Raw genomic sequence first — 16,493 nt, forward strand, 5'->3', positions numbered from 1 at the left:
AAATCAATGCAATCCCAATCAAAAGCACACTACTAGACTTTTAAAACCCAGAAATTGATAAACACTGTAAAACTTAAGTTCATTCTAAAGTTCTTATCTTTCTTAGAAAAAGAATAGAGTTGGATTTCAAGGCTAACAATAAAGCTATAGTAATCAAGACAATGTGACATTAGTATAAAGATAGATCAATGGAACAGATGGAGAATTTAGAATATACCCACAAATATATGGCCAACTGGCTTTTGCACAAAGGTGCAAGGGCAATTCAGTAGAGAAAGGCCAGTCATTTCAATAAATGGTGCTGGAACTATTGCATATCCACATGCAAAAAAGTAAACATCGTTCCAAACCTTGCCTCATACATAAAAATTAACTCAAAATGGATTATAGACCTAAATATAAAACTTAAAATTATATAACTTCTGGAAGAAAACATAGAAGAAAATCTTTGTGACCTTGGGTCAGTTATACCACAGAAAGTAGGAACCATAAAAAAATTAATAAATGAGACTTTATCAAAATTAAGAACTTCTGCCCTTTGAAAAACATTGTTAAGAGAATAAAAAGATTGGGAAGAAGTATTTGTCAATCATATATCTGACAAAGGACTTGTATACAGAATATATAATGAACTCAAAACTCAACAATTAAGAAAACAAAACCCAATTTAAAAAATAAGCAAAAGATTTGAAAGACTCTCACCAAAGAAGATATAAGGATGGCAAATATACACATGAAAAGATTCTCAACATCAGCAGTCATTAGGATGTAAATTAATACTACAATGGAGATATTATTATACATCTATCAAAATAGCTAAAATAAAAAATACTGATAACACCTATTCCTGGAGAGGAGGTGGAGCAACTGGAACTCTTATACATTTCTGGTGAGCAAGCAAAATGGTAGAACCACTTTGGGAACCAGTTTGGCAGTTTCTTTTAAAGTTAAATGTATACTTACCATACCCACTTCTAGGTGTTCACCTAGAGAAATGAAAACTTATATGCTCATACTTGTTCATGAAGATTTTTAGCAGTGTTATTCATAATTGCTTAAAACTGGAAACAACCCAAATGTCCTTCACTGGGGAACAGTTAGATAAACTGTGGTATATTCATACAATGGAATATTACTCAGCAATAAAAAGGGCAAACTATTAATACAGGCAACAACCTGGATGAGCCTCAGAAAAATTATGCTGAGCGAAAGATGTCAGACCAAAAAAAAAAAAAAAAAAAAAGAGTATGGTTCCATTTATGTAAAACTCTAGAAAATGAAAACTAATCTATAGTGGCAGAAAGCAGATAAGCTATTGCAGAATGGGGGCAGGGATTACCAAGGGGCACGAGGAAACTTTAGCGGTAATTAGCTTGATCATGGTGATAGTTTCACAGCCATATAACATATATCAAAATTCATCCTACCATACACTTTATTTTTTTTTTATTATTAATTTTTTGACGGCACCATGTGGGATCCTAGTTCCCCGCCCAGGGATTCAACCTGCGCCCCCTGCAGTGGAAGCACACGGAGTCTTAACCACTGGACCACCAGGGAAGTCCCTTTCTTACTACACACTTTAAATACGTGCAGCTTATTATATGTCAATTATATCTCAAGAAAGCTGTGTAAAAAAATGTTATCTAGGCGACTCTAATGCGCAGCTAAGTTTGAGGACCCTGAAACACATACAAAGCTATCTTATGTCCTTCAGTTTTGGCTTAGAAGTTGGCTGCCATTAACCCACAGAGAGTTTTCTATTGTCCAGATTCCAAACTTGTTACAAATCTAAAACCTATAGGATAGCTACAGAATGAGCATGCAGTCCACCACATAAATTCATTTTCATAGTTCCAGGGCCTTCATTTTAAGCTGCAGGGAAGTACTAGATAAAAATTACTAATCTGAAATGAAACAGAGCAAGAAGTTTCAAGGCTTTAAGCTTCCAGGACTATAAATCAGCCACAGTGCAGAGACAATTTTGGAACTGGTAATTTGGTGAAATTGCTCTTCCCATCCCTCATAGACTCAGCTTCTGTACTACCCTTTCTTTATTAGAGTTTGGTATTTGAACCCACTCCATTTTCTGCTTCTCTTTCCTTTGACCTAATCTGCAGTGCTTCTAAGAATAGGGACTTGAACATATTGAAGAAGTTGCTAACTCTGTTAGGCTATGCAAGACTTCCTTAAATGAGTATATTTCCCCTTTCCTCTCAATGACTCAAACGGGACAAACTATAAAGGACCTGAAACTAGATGAATGAGACCAGTGTATGCGTTGTGCACAGTTTTGCTCAAAGGCAGGGGGATGACTTAGAGTGGCATAGTTTCATCTTCAATGTGCATATGAATCACCTGGGGATCCTGTCAAAATGCAGGATCTGAGTCAGTAAGGCTGGGGTGGACCCCAAGATTCTGCATTTCTAACCAGCTGCTCTTTGGTAATGCCAATGCTGCTAGCTGGGTTGCAAAGTGACCCTTCAAAGTCCTTTCATGCCTGGGACACTGTGAAACAATAATCACCCTAATAGGGAAGAAGAGGGCATTCAAGTCAAAGGGAGGAACATTGTGTTAGCACTGCCTTCCATGACGCTTTCCAAGTTATGAACCCCCTGCATTACACAAATGCTTATACATCTGGTAAGGGTAAGGATTCATTTGTTGTGAATAGCTCAGAATGTTTAAAAAAATGTTGATGGAATTTTCTTACCTTTTACTGAAAAGGATTTGTAATAGAATGGTTTTTGTAGGTTATAGTTAGTCAACCAAATTTAAGTCACTTTATCACTGTTGCATCCAACCATGTCCTGTGTGTGCCCCGCTTTTCTTCTTTTTACAAAAGATACATAATATTGAAGTATGAAACTCTAATGTTTAATTTACTACGTAGCTGATGTTTTCAGTTCTTATGACAAATGGGCTGGTTTCTCTCTTAGATAGTGAGAGGATTATATTGCATGTCCTGAATTTTCTTCTTTTTGAGGCAAAGATAGCTTTGGTAACAGCAGCAGTTGCTTCAAATGATTTAGAGTTATAGTAAAATCGCTTGGAAAGAATTGCAGGACAGTATTGAGGCATGGTCATGAATCTTCCTGGGGAAGCTGGCTGCAGTCCTTGGGTGGGTCTTTCTCACCCATTACTTACTTTCCTTCCCCTCTGCTTTGTACATCACACTGCATGATTTTTTTCCAGAGCAGATTCTTGATTTTTGGAAACGAACATAGTAGTTTAGTTTTGCCTAAAGCTGACACATTCAAACAAACACATTTCAAATCTCTCCGAATTTGCAATTTAAACCAAGAGTCCTTGATATGCTTAAAACCAGGCCAGTCTATATTTTCATCAAATTTCTTATTATGGGTAATTTTCCATCTCAGTTTACTTTGCTATTTAAATTAGTTCGTCATGATTTTCAATGAAAATAACTGAGAAAAATGCATCCATAAAAGCTAAGAGTAAATCTATATTCGTAGCGCTGTATTCCTTGTCCAGGATTCCTTATTAAGTGATTACAAGAGCAATTTTCTGTCTTTCAAGTCAATTTCTGCAGAAGAATTTGAATCACCACTGGAATGAATGTGGTAACAAGAGTAGGTCTGTCAACAATATGTGACACTAGGGAGGGGAGCATAGGAGCTGGGCTGTCTGGACGATGGTTTTGGATGGGGTTTGGGGTTTTTGTTGTTGCCAGAAAACTCAAAGTTCAAAGAGAGAAAAAAAGCATATTGATTAGTTTTGGACTGGTCAAAGACTAGATTTATATCTGAATTTAACTAATGTTTTACACATGGTCTCCTTTGTGTTTTGAAAGATGTTGTACCCCGGGTTATTTAAAGACCAGGGCCAGCTGAAAGTAATTCCTCTTCTTGTCTTCTCCAAATCATGACCATTTAATAGGCTGGTAGATATTAAATCTCTAGGAACAAAAGGGAGTGTGACTGGCCCATATGACCTGTGATCTCTAAAGTCCCCGTTGGCGCCTCAAGATCTTCGTGGCTTATTTTTCTACCCAAACCCCCTATTCTAGAGGCCACGTTCGTGGGGATGTCTGGAGAACCAAGCTGACCACTTGCCCGCCTCCCAGTGCATCTTTCTTTTGTCCAGTTTATGAAAGATATTTGGATCTGCTAATGTCAACTTCAGCCCCATCAGTTAATTTTTGTTTAAAAATTAAGTTGCTAACATTATTAGGTGCATTGTGCTAAGCACTTTACACATATTATCTTAGTTAATCCTGGTGATACCCATTTTATAGATGAGAAACCTGAGGCTCAGGCAGGTTCCATAACTTGCTGAAGTCCTCAAGGCCAGGATCCAAAACACAGACAACTTAAACCCCAGACATATGCTCTTAACCACAGTGTATCCTGCTTCCTTCATCTGTAGATTTTTACAGAACTTGGGAACTAAAGCAGTTTGGGAAAGGGACAAGAATATGGATTCTAATGAAGCTGCCTTAAAGCTTCATAGTCATCTACTCATTCAACAATAGTGTGCTCCTCAGATGGAGAGAACAAACGTACGGACACCAAGGGGAGAAAGTGGCAGGGTGGGGTGGCGGTGGTGGGATGAAGTGGGAGATTGGGATTGACATGTATACACTGATAAGTATAAAGTAGGTAACTAATAAGAACCTGCTCTATATAAAATAAAATAAAATAAAATTCAAAAAAAATTAAAACAATAAAAACCAATAGTGTTCTCCCGCTCAACTCTTCCAGAAGCATGCTTTCAGTTAAAGGTCATCACATCACTCTATAGCAGACACTTTTTCCTGGCAGTGGTCCTCACACTAATTCACAGGGTAAGTCTTCTGCAACCATGTTTCTATTTTAAAACATGTCCCCCTAGTCAGAACAGAATGAGTCCTATGCTGGGTCAAGAAGACTCTTTCTACTGGAAATCTGAAACTGGGAAGAAGACATGGAGAGGTAGCTTCTGATATAGCCGGAACTGTGTCATGCAAACTTAGTGCAACATGCAAACTCAGGAACTGTAGGGAAGCCATTTTCCTCCACAAAGGAGAACAGGGAGAGGGGAGCGGGGAAAGGAAGGAAGGTGAGGGGATGTTAGAGGACAGGAGAGGAGAGAGAGAGACTATGAAGAAGATGAGGCAAACACACACAGTAGCTGAGACCAGATAGACACAGGACTTTTTGCCAACTTCCCAGTACATGGCTTCAGTTCTTCATGAAGTATCCCTATTTCCTTAAAAACACTCTTTTTTTTTTTGCTTTTTCCCATCTCGCAAGATGGCGGGTGAAAAGGCTGAGAAGCCAGATACTAAGGAGAAAAAACCTGAAGCCAAGAAGGCTGATGCTGGTGGCAAGGTTAAAAAGGTGAAGCACTTCTTTTCGGATCCTCCATCTGCGGTGGCACCAGCCGCCAATATGCAGATTTTCGTGAAGACCCTGACGGGGAAGACCGTCACTCTCGAGGTCGAACCCTCGGATACGATAGAAAACGTAAAGGCCAAGATCCAGGACGAGGAAGGAATTCCTCCTGCCCAGCAAAGACTGAGTTTTGCTGGCAAGCAACTGGAAGATGGACGTACTTTGTCTGAACACAACACTGAAAAGGAGTCCATCCTTCATCTTGTGTTGAGACTTTGTGGTGGCGCTAAGAAAAGGAAGAAGTCTTACACCACTCCCAAGAAGAACAAGCGTAAGAGAAAGAAGGTTAAGCTGGCTGTCCTGAAATACTATAAGGTGGAGGAGAATGGCAAAATCAGTCGCCTTCGTCGGGAGTGCCCTTCAGATGAACGTGGTGCTGGAGTTTTTATGGCCAGCCACTTTGACAGACATTATGGTGGCAAATGTTGTCTGACCTATTGTTTCAACAAACCAGAAGACAAGTGATTGTATATTGGTTAATAAAAGACATGAACTGAAAAAAAAACAACAACAGGTGAAGCAAGTTAAGAAGGGGAAGCCCCACCGCCGCCGAAACCCTGTCCTGGTCAGAGGAACAGGCAGATATTCCCGATCGGCTATGTATTCCAGAAAGGCCTTGTACAAGAGGAAGTATTCAGCTGCTAAATCCAAGGTTGAAAAGAAAAAGAAGGTGAAGGTTCTTGCTCCTGTCACAAAACCAGTTGGTGGTGACAAGAATGGCGGTACCCGGGTGGTTAAACTTCGCAAAATGCCTAGGTATCATCCTACTGAAGACGTGCCTCGAAAGCAGTTGAGTCACGGCAAAAAACCCCTCAGTGAGCATGTGAGAAAACTGTGCGCTAGCATCACTCCTGCGACCATTCTGCTTATCCTCACTGGGCGCCACAGAGGCAAGAGGGTCATTTTCCTGAAGCAGCTGAGCAGTGGCGTGCTACTTGTGACTGGGTCTCTGTCCCTCAATCGAGTTCCTCTGCGGAGAACACACCAGAAATTTGTCTTTGCCGCTTCCACCAAAATTGATATCAGTGGTGTGAAAATCCCAGAACATCTCACTGATGCTTACTTCAAGAAGAAGAAACTGCGTAAGCCCAGGAAGGTGAGATCTTCGACACAGAGAGAGAGAAATACGAGGTTACAGAGCAGCGGAAGGTTGATCAGAAAGCTGTGGACTCACAAATTCTGCGAAGAATCAAAGCCGTTCCTCAACTCCAGGGCTACCTCCGCTCTGTGTTCGCTCTTACAAACGGAATTTATCCTCACAAAGTCGTGTTCTAAACTTCTTACAAAGAACCTAATTAAATAATTCGGTCCATTAAAAAAACAAAAAACAAAAAACACTCTTTTTGCTTAAGCTGCTTCAAGTTGATTTCTGTCCCTTGCAATCAAAATCCTAATTAATGCTTATTCGAGCTCCTGCAAGACCCAGGAACTCTGACACTTTTGTACCTTCCCCAGAGCCCAACAGCAGACTCTGTGTTCAATCAATGCTTTGTTCTCCATTCTCTGCTTCAGTGTGCTTCAACCCTGCCCACTTATCTGGAGGCTTTATTCAATCATCTAACTGTATGGCCTGAATCCAGGCTCTCTTCCCTCTTGCTCACCTTACATTCTACCATGAGATTAATCTTCCAAAACTTTGTTTTCCCTCAAGCATTACTTTCCAGCTCTAACATCTTCGGTGGCTCACTAGCTCCTAATTGTGTCTCATGGAACACCAAAGGAAATGGTCCATGATAAAAAGAGTTCTGGGGTCAAAGACTCTTAGGAAGTCCAATTTCCCCCTCTCTTGACCTTGCCACATAAATGAGCAATATTAAAGGCTTTGAGAAGTTCTGTTTATAAACCATCCTCCACCACCCCTGGCCCTACACACACCAAAAAACAAAAACAACTCATCCTGAACTTGACTTGACACTTCCTTTCTTGGTGTGACACCTCCAGGACAAGGGGAAACATCTACAGAATTAGGGTCAAACTTCTTTTTGGCCCTCTACCCCATATATGACTTATCTGGTCTGACTGACCATCTCTCCCAAAGCTGCAGCCACAGGAACCTCCTTCTTGCTTCCTGTGCTTCCTGGCCTCTGTGTCCCCTCCACATGGAATATTCCTTGCCTACCCTGCCTCCAAGCTCCACCTGTTCCATGAAGTCTTCTCAAACCACTCAATTCTACCTTGTGCTTATACTTTTCTCACCTCCTAAAGCCCTTGCGATTTGAACCACAGATTAGCATTTAGTCATTCACACATAATCTGTTTCTACCTAACTTTCACACCTGTATGTTTGTCAACCCATGAAGAGTAAAAGTTTATGAAACACAGAAACCATATCTTTTCTTCTATAATATCCAGCTCAGGTCTAGCACAAAAAAATATTTTTGAGAATGATGTATTGAATAAATTGGGCCAACTCCATGACTTAGAATGACAAATATTTTCTCTCTGTCTGCTCAAGAATGGCCTGGCCAGTAGACCTAAGGTTGCTCAAGGCCTAATGCCAGGCTTTCCCTGAAGAACACAAGGACAGCTGAATGCTTGTGAGGAGTTACTTCTGTCAAGGCAGGGTTCTCTTGGGTATAGGCCTTTGAAGGGATCCTTATCTGCTTGTAAGGGAAGAAGGTTACCTTGTTTACCTAACAAAGTTAGCTTGTTAGTTGAAAACAAGGGTGGTGCAGACAACCCTGCCACAGTTAAGATCTCATGCTTGGAAAAAGCCTAAATACTCTGCCACATAAAATTGGTTGATAAATCTATGATAGCATACCTATAGCACAAAATCATAAATAGCTTTAACAAATCATATTGTAGAAGAGTATTTAATGACTTGGGAAAAAATTAGGATACACGGTTAAGTGAGAAAAAATTTCTAAAAGAGCATATATACTATGTTTATAATTTGATTAAAAAAAGAATATGCGTGGAAACAACATTGGAAAGGTAAACAAACATGTTAACATTGATTATATCTGGGTGGTGGGATCACAAGTGTTGCTTCTTTTTTTTTTTCAATCCTTTCTTGTACTTTTCTGTATTTTCCTGGTTTTCTACATTGAACATATGTTACTTTTGTAATCAGAAAAAAAATAATCAAAAACACAATTCTCTGTTTTCTCTCTTCTCCCAGCTCCTGCCTGCACACTGAATGCTTCAAGTTCAGAGGCCTACAGAATCCTCTCCATTTTGACTTTGTGCCTTAACCTCTTGTTGGTTGTGTTCAGCTTTCTTTTTTAATCAGGCTAACATAGGAATGTCTCAGAATCCACTGATAATCTGGGCACTGTCCAGTGTAGGCATCTGAGCTATGTATAAGGAGCAGATCAAAAGATGTCTTTCCTTCCCCAGACATGTTCTGACTTCTCTTACTCTGTCTTTCCTCTCTTGCTCTCTTTTCTCCTAAGAAGAAAATGATGATGGATGTGGGTATTAAAGTGACATCCTTTAAAGAGATGTGGAGGAAAGGCATAGGATTACACAATATCTCCCCATGAATATGTATAGCTTTACCTGACAACTGTCTAAGAAAGATTCTAGCTCAGCTGGTCTGCTACTCTGCTGATCAGAGTAAGAACCAGGAAGGACTAAGGCTTGGAAGGAGCCTGAGCCTCCAGGAATTGTTACATTGGAAATACAGAAAAGGAAAGGTCCAGGGAGGCAGGGCGAGAGGAAGGGCATCAAGGGCCTCTGTGTGTGTGTGTGTGTGTGTGTGTGTGTGTGTGTGTGATGGAGGTACACAGGGTGGGGGAGGATTGTGAGCTGAGTTTTGGAAGAGTGAAGAGGAACAAAAAAGGGGCAACTGAGCGGAAGAAAGAGAAGTTAGATTGAGTGTTGAGAATATACTTAAGCCCTTTGACCTTTTTCTCATGGGACTGGGTAAATATTTTAACTGATTTAAAATATATATATAATGCATATATATAATACATGATTATATATATACATATGTATTATATATAATACATATATATATATACACACACATATATATATATATTTTTTGTTTTTTTTCTTTTGGCTGCGTCACGTGGCTTGTGGGATCTTAATTCCCTGACCAGGGGTCAAACCCGGGCCCACTGCAGTGACACTGCCGAGTCTTAACCACTGGACCGCCAGGGAATTCCCTAAATTATATTTTTATACAGGAGTGCTGCTTCTTCTGCTGTGTTTTGTGCTCACTCTGAACCTCATAGGGCATCCCTATTCGTGTCAAAGATGAATGCCTTCCTTACGAATGAATGTTTTCTGTGGAGAAATGACGTAGGCTTACCTTATTTCAATGCCTTTTGCCGCTCTCTTGGCACTAGGTGAGCTCCATCAACGCACACACGTTCCTTATGATGAAAGGCATAGCTGAGGATGCCCCTGTTTTGGAGGAAGGCAATTTGGTTCGAGTCTGTCCTGGGAATTGGGGTCTTGTCTTCATGTCTGGCCAAGGGGGATCTTCTGCCCAGACCCCTCTGGAAGCTTGGCCTGCAGTTATTTAGGCGTGTTGTGAGCTGAAGCCTCAACTCTGTAAAGGCTCTGAGATTCTATTCCTCCTCAGGACAGGTAAAGCCTCCTGCCCCAGAGCCTACTGTGGCCTCAAGCCCCTGGTGCAGCCACAAGGCTGATACCCCAGGGTCTCTAACTAAAATGTCTGGAGGGCCTCAGGAGCCTCGTTTAACTTGTTTATCCTTAGTGCAGAGGCTCCTCGCATAAACACTGGCATCTTTCGAGAAGGAATACATTGGCAGTCAGCCTGGAAGCTGCAATCCCTATGGGAAAGGAAGGCATGGACTCCAGAAGGCCTCTGTTAGCAGTGGACATGTGGGGGCCAGGCAAGCAGAACTATTAACCATCTGCATCCAATGATTGCAGAATTCTGAGGAAATGGCTTGGGTACTGCCCCAAACATCTGGTACTGCACTATCCTCTACTGAGAAGGCACTTAGGGGAAGAGGTGAAGAGAGAGGAGTTTCTTTTTCAAAGTCCTTACTTGTAGGACCCTGTCCTTTTGCCTTTACTCTCTGTGGTGCCTCTGACAAACTGTACCGTTGTCCCTCGGTATCCACGGGGCACTGATTCCAGGGGTCCCTGCAAATACCAAAATCCGTGGATGCTCAAGTCCTTTGTATAACACGGCATAGTCCACTGAATACAGTTGACCCTCTGCGTTCTCGGATTCAACAAACCCCAGATCAAAATTTAATCTGCTGTCCATGGTTGGTTGAATCCCCTAATGCAAAGCCCGTGAAAAGGGAGCGCCGACTGTACATTTGTTGAAAAGAATCCGTGTATAATTGGACCCAGGCAGTTCAAACTCCACGCTGTTCAAGGGTCAACTGTAACTGGCTCACTTAGGGCTGGGAGAACAGCTAAAAAGCAACTGACAATGACGAGAATCGGATAAGTCGGTGTCATTGGCCCAGGCTTTTATTTATTCTATATGTGGTAAATAAAGTCGCTTTATTACCTACCACGTGGGAGATTCTATCATCTATCTATCTATCTATCTATCTATCTATCTATCTATCTATCTATCTAGTGACTATGAGCACACAGTTTGTTCATTCCAACTTGACCTGACTTTGCCCGTAAACCATGTGTTTATGGTCAGCTCCAACTGTTCTTTCTGGTTCCATTTTCCCTTTTGCTCTTGGCCCAGACATTTCTGATGGGCGAGGGAGTAAGTCCCTCTCTGCCTGGATTATTTTCATTCATTCCCAAAAAATACATATTGTTTCCCTACCATGTGTCAGGCACTGTTCTAGGCATTTAGGATACATTTGTGAACAACATAGAGAAAGATCCCTGTGGGGGTGGGGTCAGGGGAAGATAGATAATAAGCAATAAACATAAATATATAAATTACATAGTATGTTAGGAGATAGTAAATGCTATGGGGACAAAAACGGACAAGGTTGTGCAGGTTAAGGGTGATCAAGAGTGTCAGGGTGTAGGGAAAGGGCAAGTTTCAGTATTAAACAGGGTGGTCAAATGGGTCTCATTGAAAAGGTGAGAATCTAAAGACTGAAGGAGTGAGAAGGTTGGCAAGTAGATTTCTGGGGCAAGAGCGTTCAGGTAGAGGGTAGAGCTAGAGCAGAGACCTCACTGTGGGAACACGCCTAGTGTGTTTGAATAACATCAAGGAGGCTGGACTCCCAGAATGAGTGAGGAAGGGAGTATCCAAAGAGGAAGACAGGGAATTCCCTGGCGGTGCAGTGATTAGGACTCTGTGCTTCCACTGCTGGGGGCCCGAGTTCGATCCCTGGTCAGGGAACTAAGATCCCGCAAGTCACGTGGCGCGGCCAAAATTTAAAAAAAAAATAAATAAATAAAAGAAAATAATCCAAAGAGGGAGCCAGGGAGGTGAGTGGTGGGAAGAGTGGGCAGATAATGGAGGAACTCTTTGGCCATTGTAAAGACTTCCATTTTTACACTGAGAGAAATGGGGAGTTATTAAAGCGTAACCCTAAAAGAAACGGGGCAGAGGGGGCTTTTGAAGTTTTGATTAGAGAGTGATGTGGTCTAAAGTATGTTTTAAAAGGATCACTCTTGGGGATTCCCTGGAGGTCCAGAGGTTAGGACTCCGCACTTCCATTGCAGGGGGTGTGGGTTTGATCCCTGGTCGGGGTACTAAGATCCTACAAGCCCCAAGGTGCGGCCAAAAAAAAAAAAAAAAGATCACTCTGGCTTCTGTGTTGAAGGCCAGAGTAGAAGCAGGGAGACTTTTGATAGGAGGACACAGCAGTAATCCAGGTGAGAGATGACGGTGGCTTTGACTAGGACAGCAGCCATAAAGGAGGTGAGAAGTGGGTGGATTCCAGATGCATTCTGTTGGTAGAGTTAATTCCTGTCAGATCTGACGTGCATGTAAGAGGAAGACAAGAGTCAAGGATAACTCAATGTTTGGGCCTGAACCACTGGAAGAATAGAGTTGCCATCAACTGTGATAGGAAAGACTGCAGGTAGATCAAGTTTGGGGAGCATCTCAAGAGTCTAGTTTTGGACATCTTGAGTTTGGAGATGTGGGGCGGACAGTCGGATATATGAGTCTAGAGTTCAGGGCAGAGGTCTGGACGAGGTATAAATGTGGGTCATGGGTGCATAGATTGTATTTAAAACCACATATCTAGATGAGATCATCAAAAGAGGTAGATAAGGAAGAGTAGAGGACTGAGGTCTGAGCCCTGCGCACGTCAATACTTAGAGGTCAGGGAAAAGAGGCGGAGCCAGGAAAAGAGACCAAGAAGGTGGGAGCAGTGAGAGAGGAGGAAAACCAAGAGAGTGAGGTGTTCTGGAAGTCCAGGGAAGAATGTGTATCAAGGAGGAGGATGTGGTTGATTATATCAGATGTTATTAATCAGTAAGACGAGAACTGACCACTGGATTTATTAAGCCATGGTAACTTGGACCAGAATAATTTCTGTGGAGCACTGAGGGATAGAGGCCTGATTTGGGGTTGGTTTAAAAAGGACTGGAGGAGAGGAACCGGACATAGCAAGTACAGATGATTCTTCTGAGGAATTTGCTCTAAAGGGGAGCAAACAAATGGGAGAGAGGCTGCCAAGGGAAGTACAGTCATTAAAAGGCTTTTTTTTTTTTTTTAAGATGTGGGAAATAATAGCATGTTTGTGTGCTCATGGAAAGAATCCAGCAGAGAGTAATAATTTGGTGTAGGAAGAATTGCTGAGTAATATCCGCGAGTAGGTGAGAGGGACTGGGCTGCCTGCGCAAGTGGAGGAATTTGCTTTTGATGGATGGGTCACCTCTGATAGTAGGTGGAAAGGCAGAGTGTGAAGACGCAACTGCTGGACAGGGGATAAATGTGATGGTGGGAATCTGCAGATTTCTCCTCTTGTTGCTTCTACTTTCCCAGTGAAAAAAGAATCCAATTAGCTTCTTTTAGAATTCAGCTGAGAGTGAGAATGGGAAGGGAATATTAAGGGTTTGAGAAGAGAAAAGAAGGTACAAAACTGTCACCCAGGAGCATAGGTGAGTGAACGGATCAGGGAAACATAGTATGACTGTTGGGCAGCATTAAGGGCCCACTTAAGTTTCATCAGCATGAACTTCAAATGAGGTCGAGCAGCGGGGCTGTGTGTATTTCTCTGGCTAGGTATGGCCATGAAATTTACACTGGGTCAGGAGGGGATTAAGAACATCAAAGGGGTGGGTAACAGTGAAGGGTATAGTGGGATCAACATATTGGAGGCTCTGGTGGGGTCAGAGGATAGCTGGGATCAAGCAAGGAGGTGAGCTGGAAAGATAGGAGGAGGCCCGAAATTGAGATCATGGAGGGACTGCAGTTGTGTATAATCACAACTATGGGTTGAGGGGAGGGAAAATCACTGGAGGAGAGAAATTCAAGAGACTGAGAGGCTGGGGTATTGGAAGGGTCATCTACTCTGTACTGAATCGCCAAGAGTTAAGACAGTGTTGGTGAGAGTGACAGTGAACCAAGACCTAGAATATTTGCAAAATAACGCCTGGGGGTCAGGAGAAGACAGCAGTGATTGGTATAATTTGATAACACGAAATTCAACGTGGTGTGCAAGGGAATACTTCTAAAGGTGACGATGACCAGTAAGGAGGACACCTATCTCACCTCCAGGTCTAGGGAAGGGGGCTGTGAGAGAACAAAATCAGGCCCTGCTGGAGAAGGCTGTGAGGGCAGCAGTGAACTCAGGGGAGAGCTGGGTGTCCCGTAGGGACAGAAGTGAAGAGGATGCTCAGACAACAGGTTGAGGATAAAGGAGAGTTTGCTAATCACGGATTATGAACTCCAGAGGTCACGGAGGAAGAGTTTCAGGACTTGGGGAGGGTGGGAGAGGCCACAAAATAGGGGAAAGACAGGGCCTCTGGGAGCCAGGGAGATTTTAGGACTGACATGAACAGGAACGAGGACACAACGCACAGATGATGGCGGCAAGACTGAGTGCTGGGATTTCAGGGGCTCCTGATGACGCAGCAGGGGAGAGGAGGCTCTCTGAATAGAGTGTGTCCCTGCCCCAGCCTGGCAACTCCCCGAAGGGGCCTCTCCTACCCCTTTGCTGCTAATTTGTTCTTTTCCAAAGGCTTCACCTAGCAGTTGTGACAATTCTGATGGCCATGTTATCCACTCACTGGTTTTGAAAGAAGTTGAATAGATTTTCCTGTCTCTGATAACTGTATTTCCTGTTTCTCTAAAAGCCCTAAAAGTACTTTATCACATTCACGCCCTCCACACCCCAGAGTACACATCTGGGGCTCTGTTGACACACTTGTCCCATGGACTACTGCCAAAAAGGTCTGAGTTCAAATATTCACAGGTCTGAAACTCTCCCAGATGAGCATTTGGGGAAGGCTGAGGTTGCCCCGAGGACTATCATACAGTCCGTCAAAGCCCATCTCATCCCTTCTTACGTCTCCATACAAAACCTTTTCACCTCTCTGCGTGCACGATAAACTGCTTTGGCAGAAAAGCTTCCAAGTTCGGGGAAGATGGTTTTCCCTCATGTGGTCCACGTTTCAGAGAACACAGCTGCTCACCCTCTTGGTGAATGAGGTCGTGCTTCAGTTCCTGGCTGCTCAAACCCCTCGTCTTCATTCAGCTCCTCCTCCGGGCTCAGCTCTGTCCTGGTTGAAAGCTCAGCCCCATTCCTTTGGGCTCGCTCATAGCCTGAGTCGGCAGCCCTCTAATCACCTCCAGGGTTTGCTTCTGGACACTCCCCAAGGCACTTCCAGAAGCAGGTTTGGGAAAGGCAGCCCAGGATGCTAATAAAAGAGTGGTGTTTGCTAAGTTAAATGAAAGGATGAGCTCCTGGGAAACAGGTGAGGTTCTGACATCCATGTCAGCTGTTCGAACACCAATTTCTCATCTTGTGGTCTTCTGGGAACTCAGAAATCTGCTCTGTTCTGGTATGGCCTGATGCTTTGTTTGGGGGAACCCCACTTTCTCTCCTACGCTCACTTTAACTTACCTCAACTATTCTACCTTAACCAGCTCTCCAGAAAAGATAGCCAAACTGGAATGTGACCAGTTAGACTCAACAGTTACCTCTTTAGTGAATAATTGCATTTTAGTGAGGAAGATGGGGGTCAGCAAATTCAAATGTCAATGCGCCAAGCAGGAGGGTGGGAATAAAAAACGGGATGGGATGGCTGGGACTGGGGTGGACCACAGAGTACATGTCAGTGTGGCCAGCTCTTAAAGATTGGGGGGGAGAAGCTAAAAAAAATCCAGATATTTCTGCACAATCTTCCAATTTTAAACGTTTGGTAATTAACTCAACTTTTAAAAAATGCTAGGAAAGCCAGACAAAATATATCTTTGGGTCGCCTTGGCCCATGGCCCAAGGTGAGATAGCAGTGACCTGTGTAAATTTAAGCACACATCTGGTTCTGTGTTAAGCACAATGGTTCTTTTATGGTTGATTTTTAGTAAGGAGGCCACTTGGGGCTCCCTGTGGTCCTGAAATCACACAGGAAGGGCTGACCTTGGTGACTGCATCCAGTCCATTCAGAGTCCTCCTCTTACGGAGAGTTTGTTCCTCTATACACTGGGGTCTTAGGGTAGGTTGCCTGGCCCCCTCAGGAATGCCATCAAGTTCAATGAGGCTGCAATCACTCGGGTCTACTAGAGGCAGGCAGGTGTTACAGCAATGTCTTCCTCACTGTTAAAGACAGCTGAAGGCTGAAGTGGAGTCATGCCAATCTCTGGTCTGAGAGACCATCAGAGCTGATTAGCCTACAGCAGAGGTTCCACAGGTGACCACTGGAGTCAGATCCCTGAGTTCGAAACTCTTCTCTGCTAGTTAATCAGCCTCTCTGACCTCAGTTTTCTCATCTGTAAAATGGGGAATTAATAGTACATTCTAAGCAGGATGAGCTGACCAAGTGCTTCCTTAGCACAGCAACTCGAGAGTAAGCGCCCACATTGGAAGAGGAGTGTGACTTCATTTTTTAAACCAGGGCTTTATTTAGCATTTAGTTAAAGCTTATTTTTACAGACACATTTGAAAACTGGTGGTTCAGATCTGTTTCACTCATTATCTCCAAACCTGCCTTGCTCTTTGCCACCCTCTCCTGGAGCCATCAGATGTCCGAGTTTCCTGGGAATAATTTTAGTGTCTGAATCCC

At 42.9% G+C, this 16,493-nt stretch overlaps 2 protein-coding genes across 2 annotated transcripts; both read left to right on the forward strand.

Moving 5' to 3' along the window:
* The first annotated feature begins 5,255 nt into the window (after nucleotides 1-5,255).
* LOC115854084 (large ribosomal subunit protein eL6-like) lies at nucleotides 5,256-6,704 on the forward strand. The gene is given in 3 exon segments (XM_030857838.2): nucleotides 5,256-5,342; nucleotides 5,911-6,484; nucleotides 6,487-6,704. Coding segments are annotated over 3 exon segments (846 nt in total). The 3' UTR covers nucleotides 6,672-6,704.
* Nucleotides 5,391-5,885, forward strand: LOC115854085 (ubiquitin-ribosomal protein eS31 fusion protein-like). The gene has a single exon (XM_060309565.1). The coding sequence runs from the start codon at nucleotides 5,394-5,396 to the stop codon at nucleotides 5,859-5,861; it is 468 nt and encodes a 155-aa protein (XP_060165548.1). The 5' UTR covers nucleotides 5,391-5,393; the 3' UTR covers nucleotides 5,862-5,885.
* Nucleotides 6,705-16,493: the final 9,789 nt, after the last annotated feature.

Source organism: Globicephala melas, chromosome 12, assembly GCF_963455315.2.
Source record: "Globicephala melas chromosome 12, mGloMel1.2, whole genome shotgun sequence".
Taxonomy (NCBI): Eukaryota; Metazoa; Chordata; class Mammalia; order Artiodactyla; family Delphinidae; genus Globicephala; species Globicephala melas.

Bases quoted from the DNA above. Each gene is read 5' to 3' on its own strand.
- LOC115854085 (XM_060309565.1), top strand. From the start codon at position 5,394: ATGCAGATTTTCGTGAAGACCCTGACGGGGAAGACCGTCACTCTCGAG.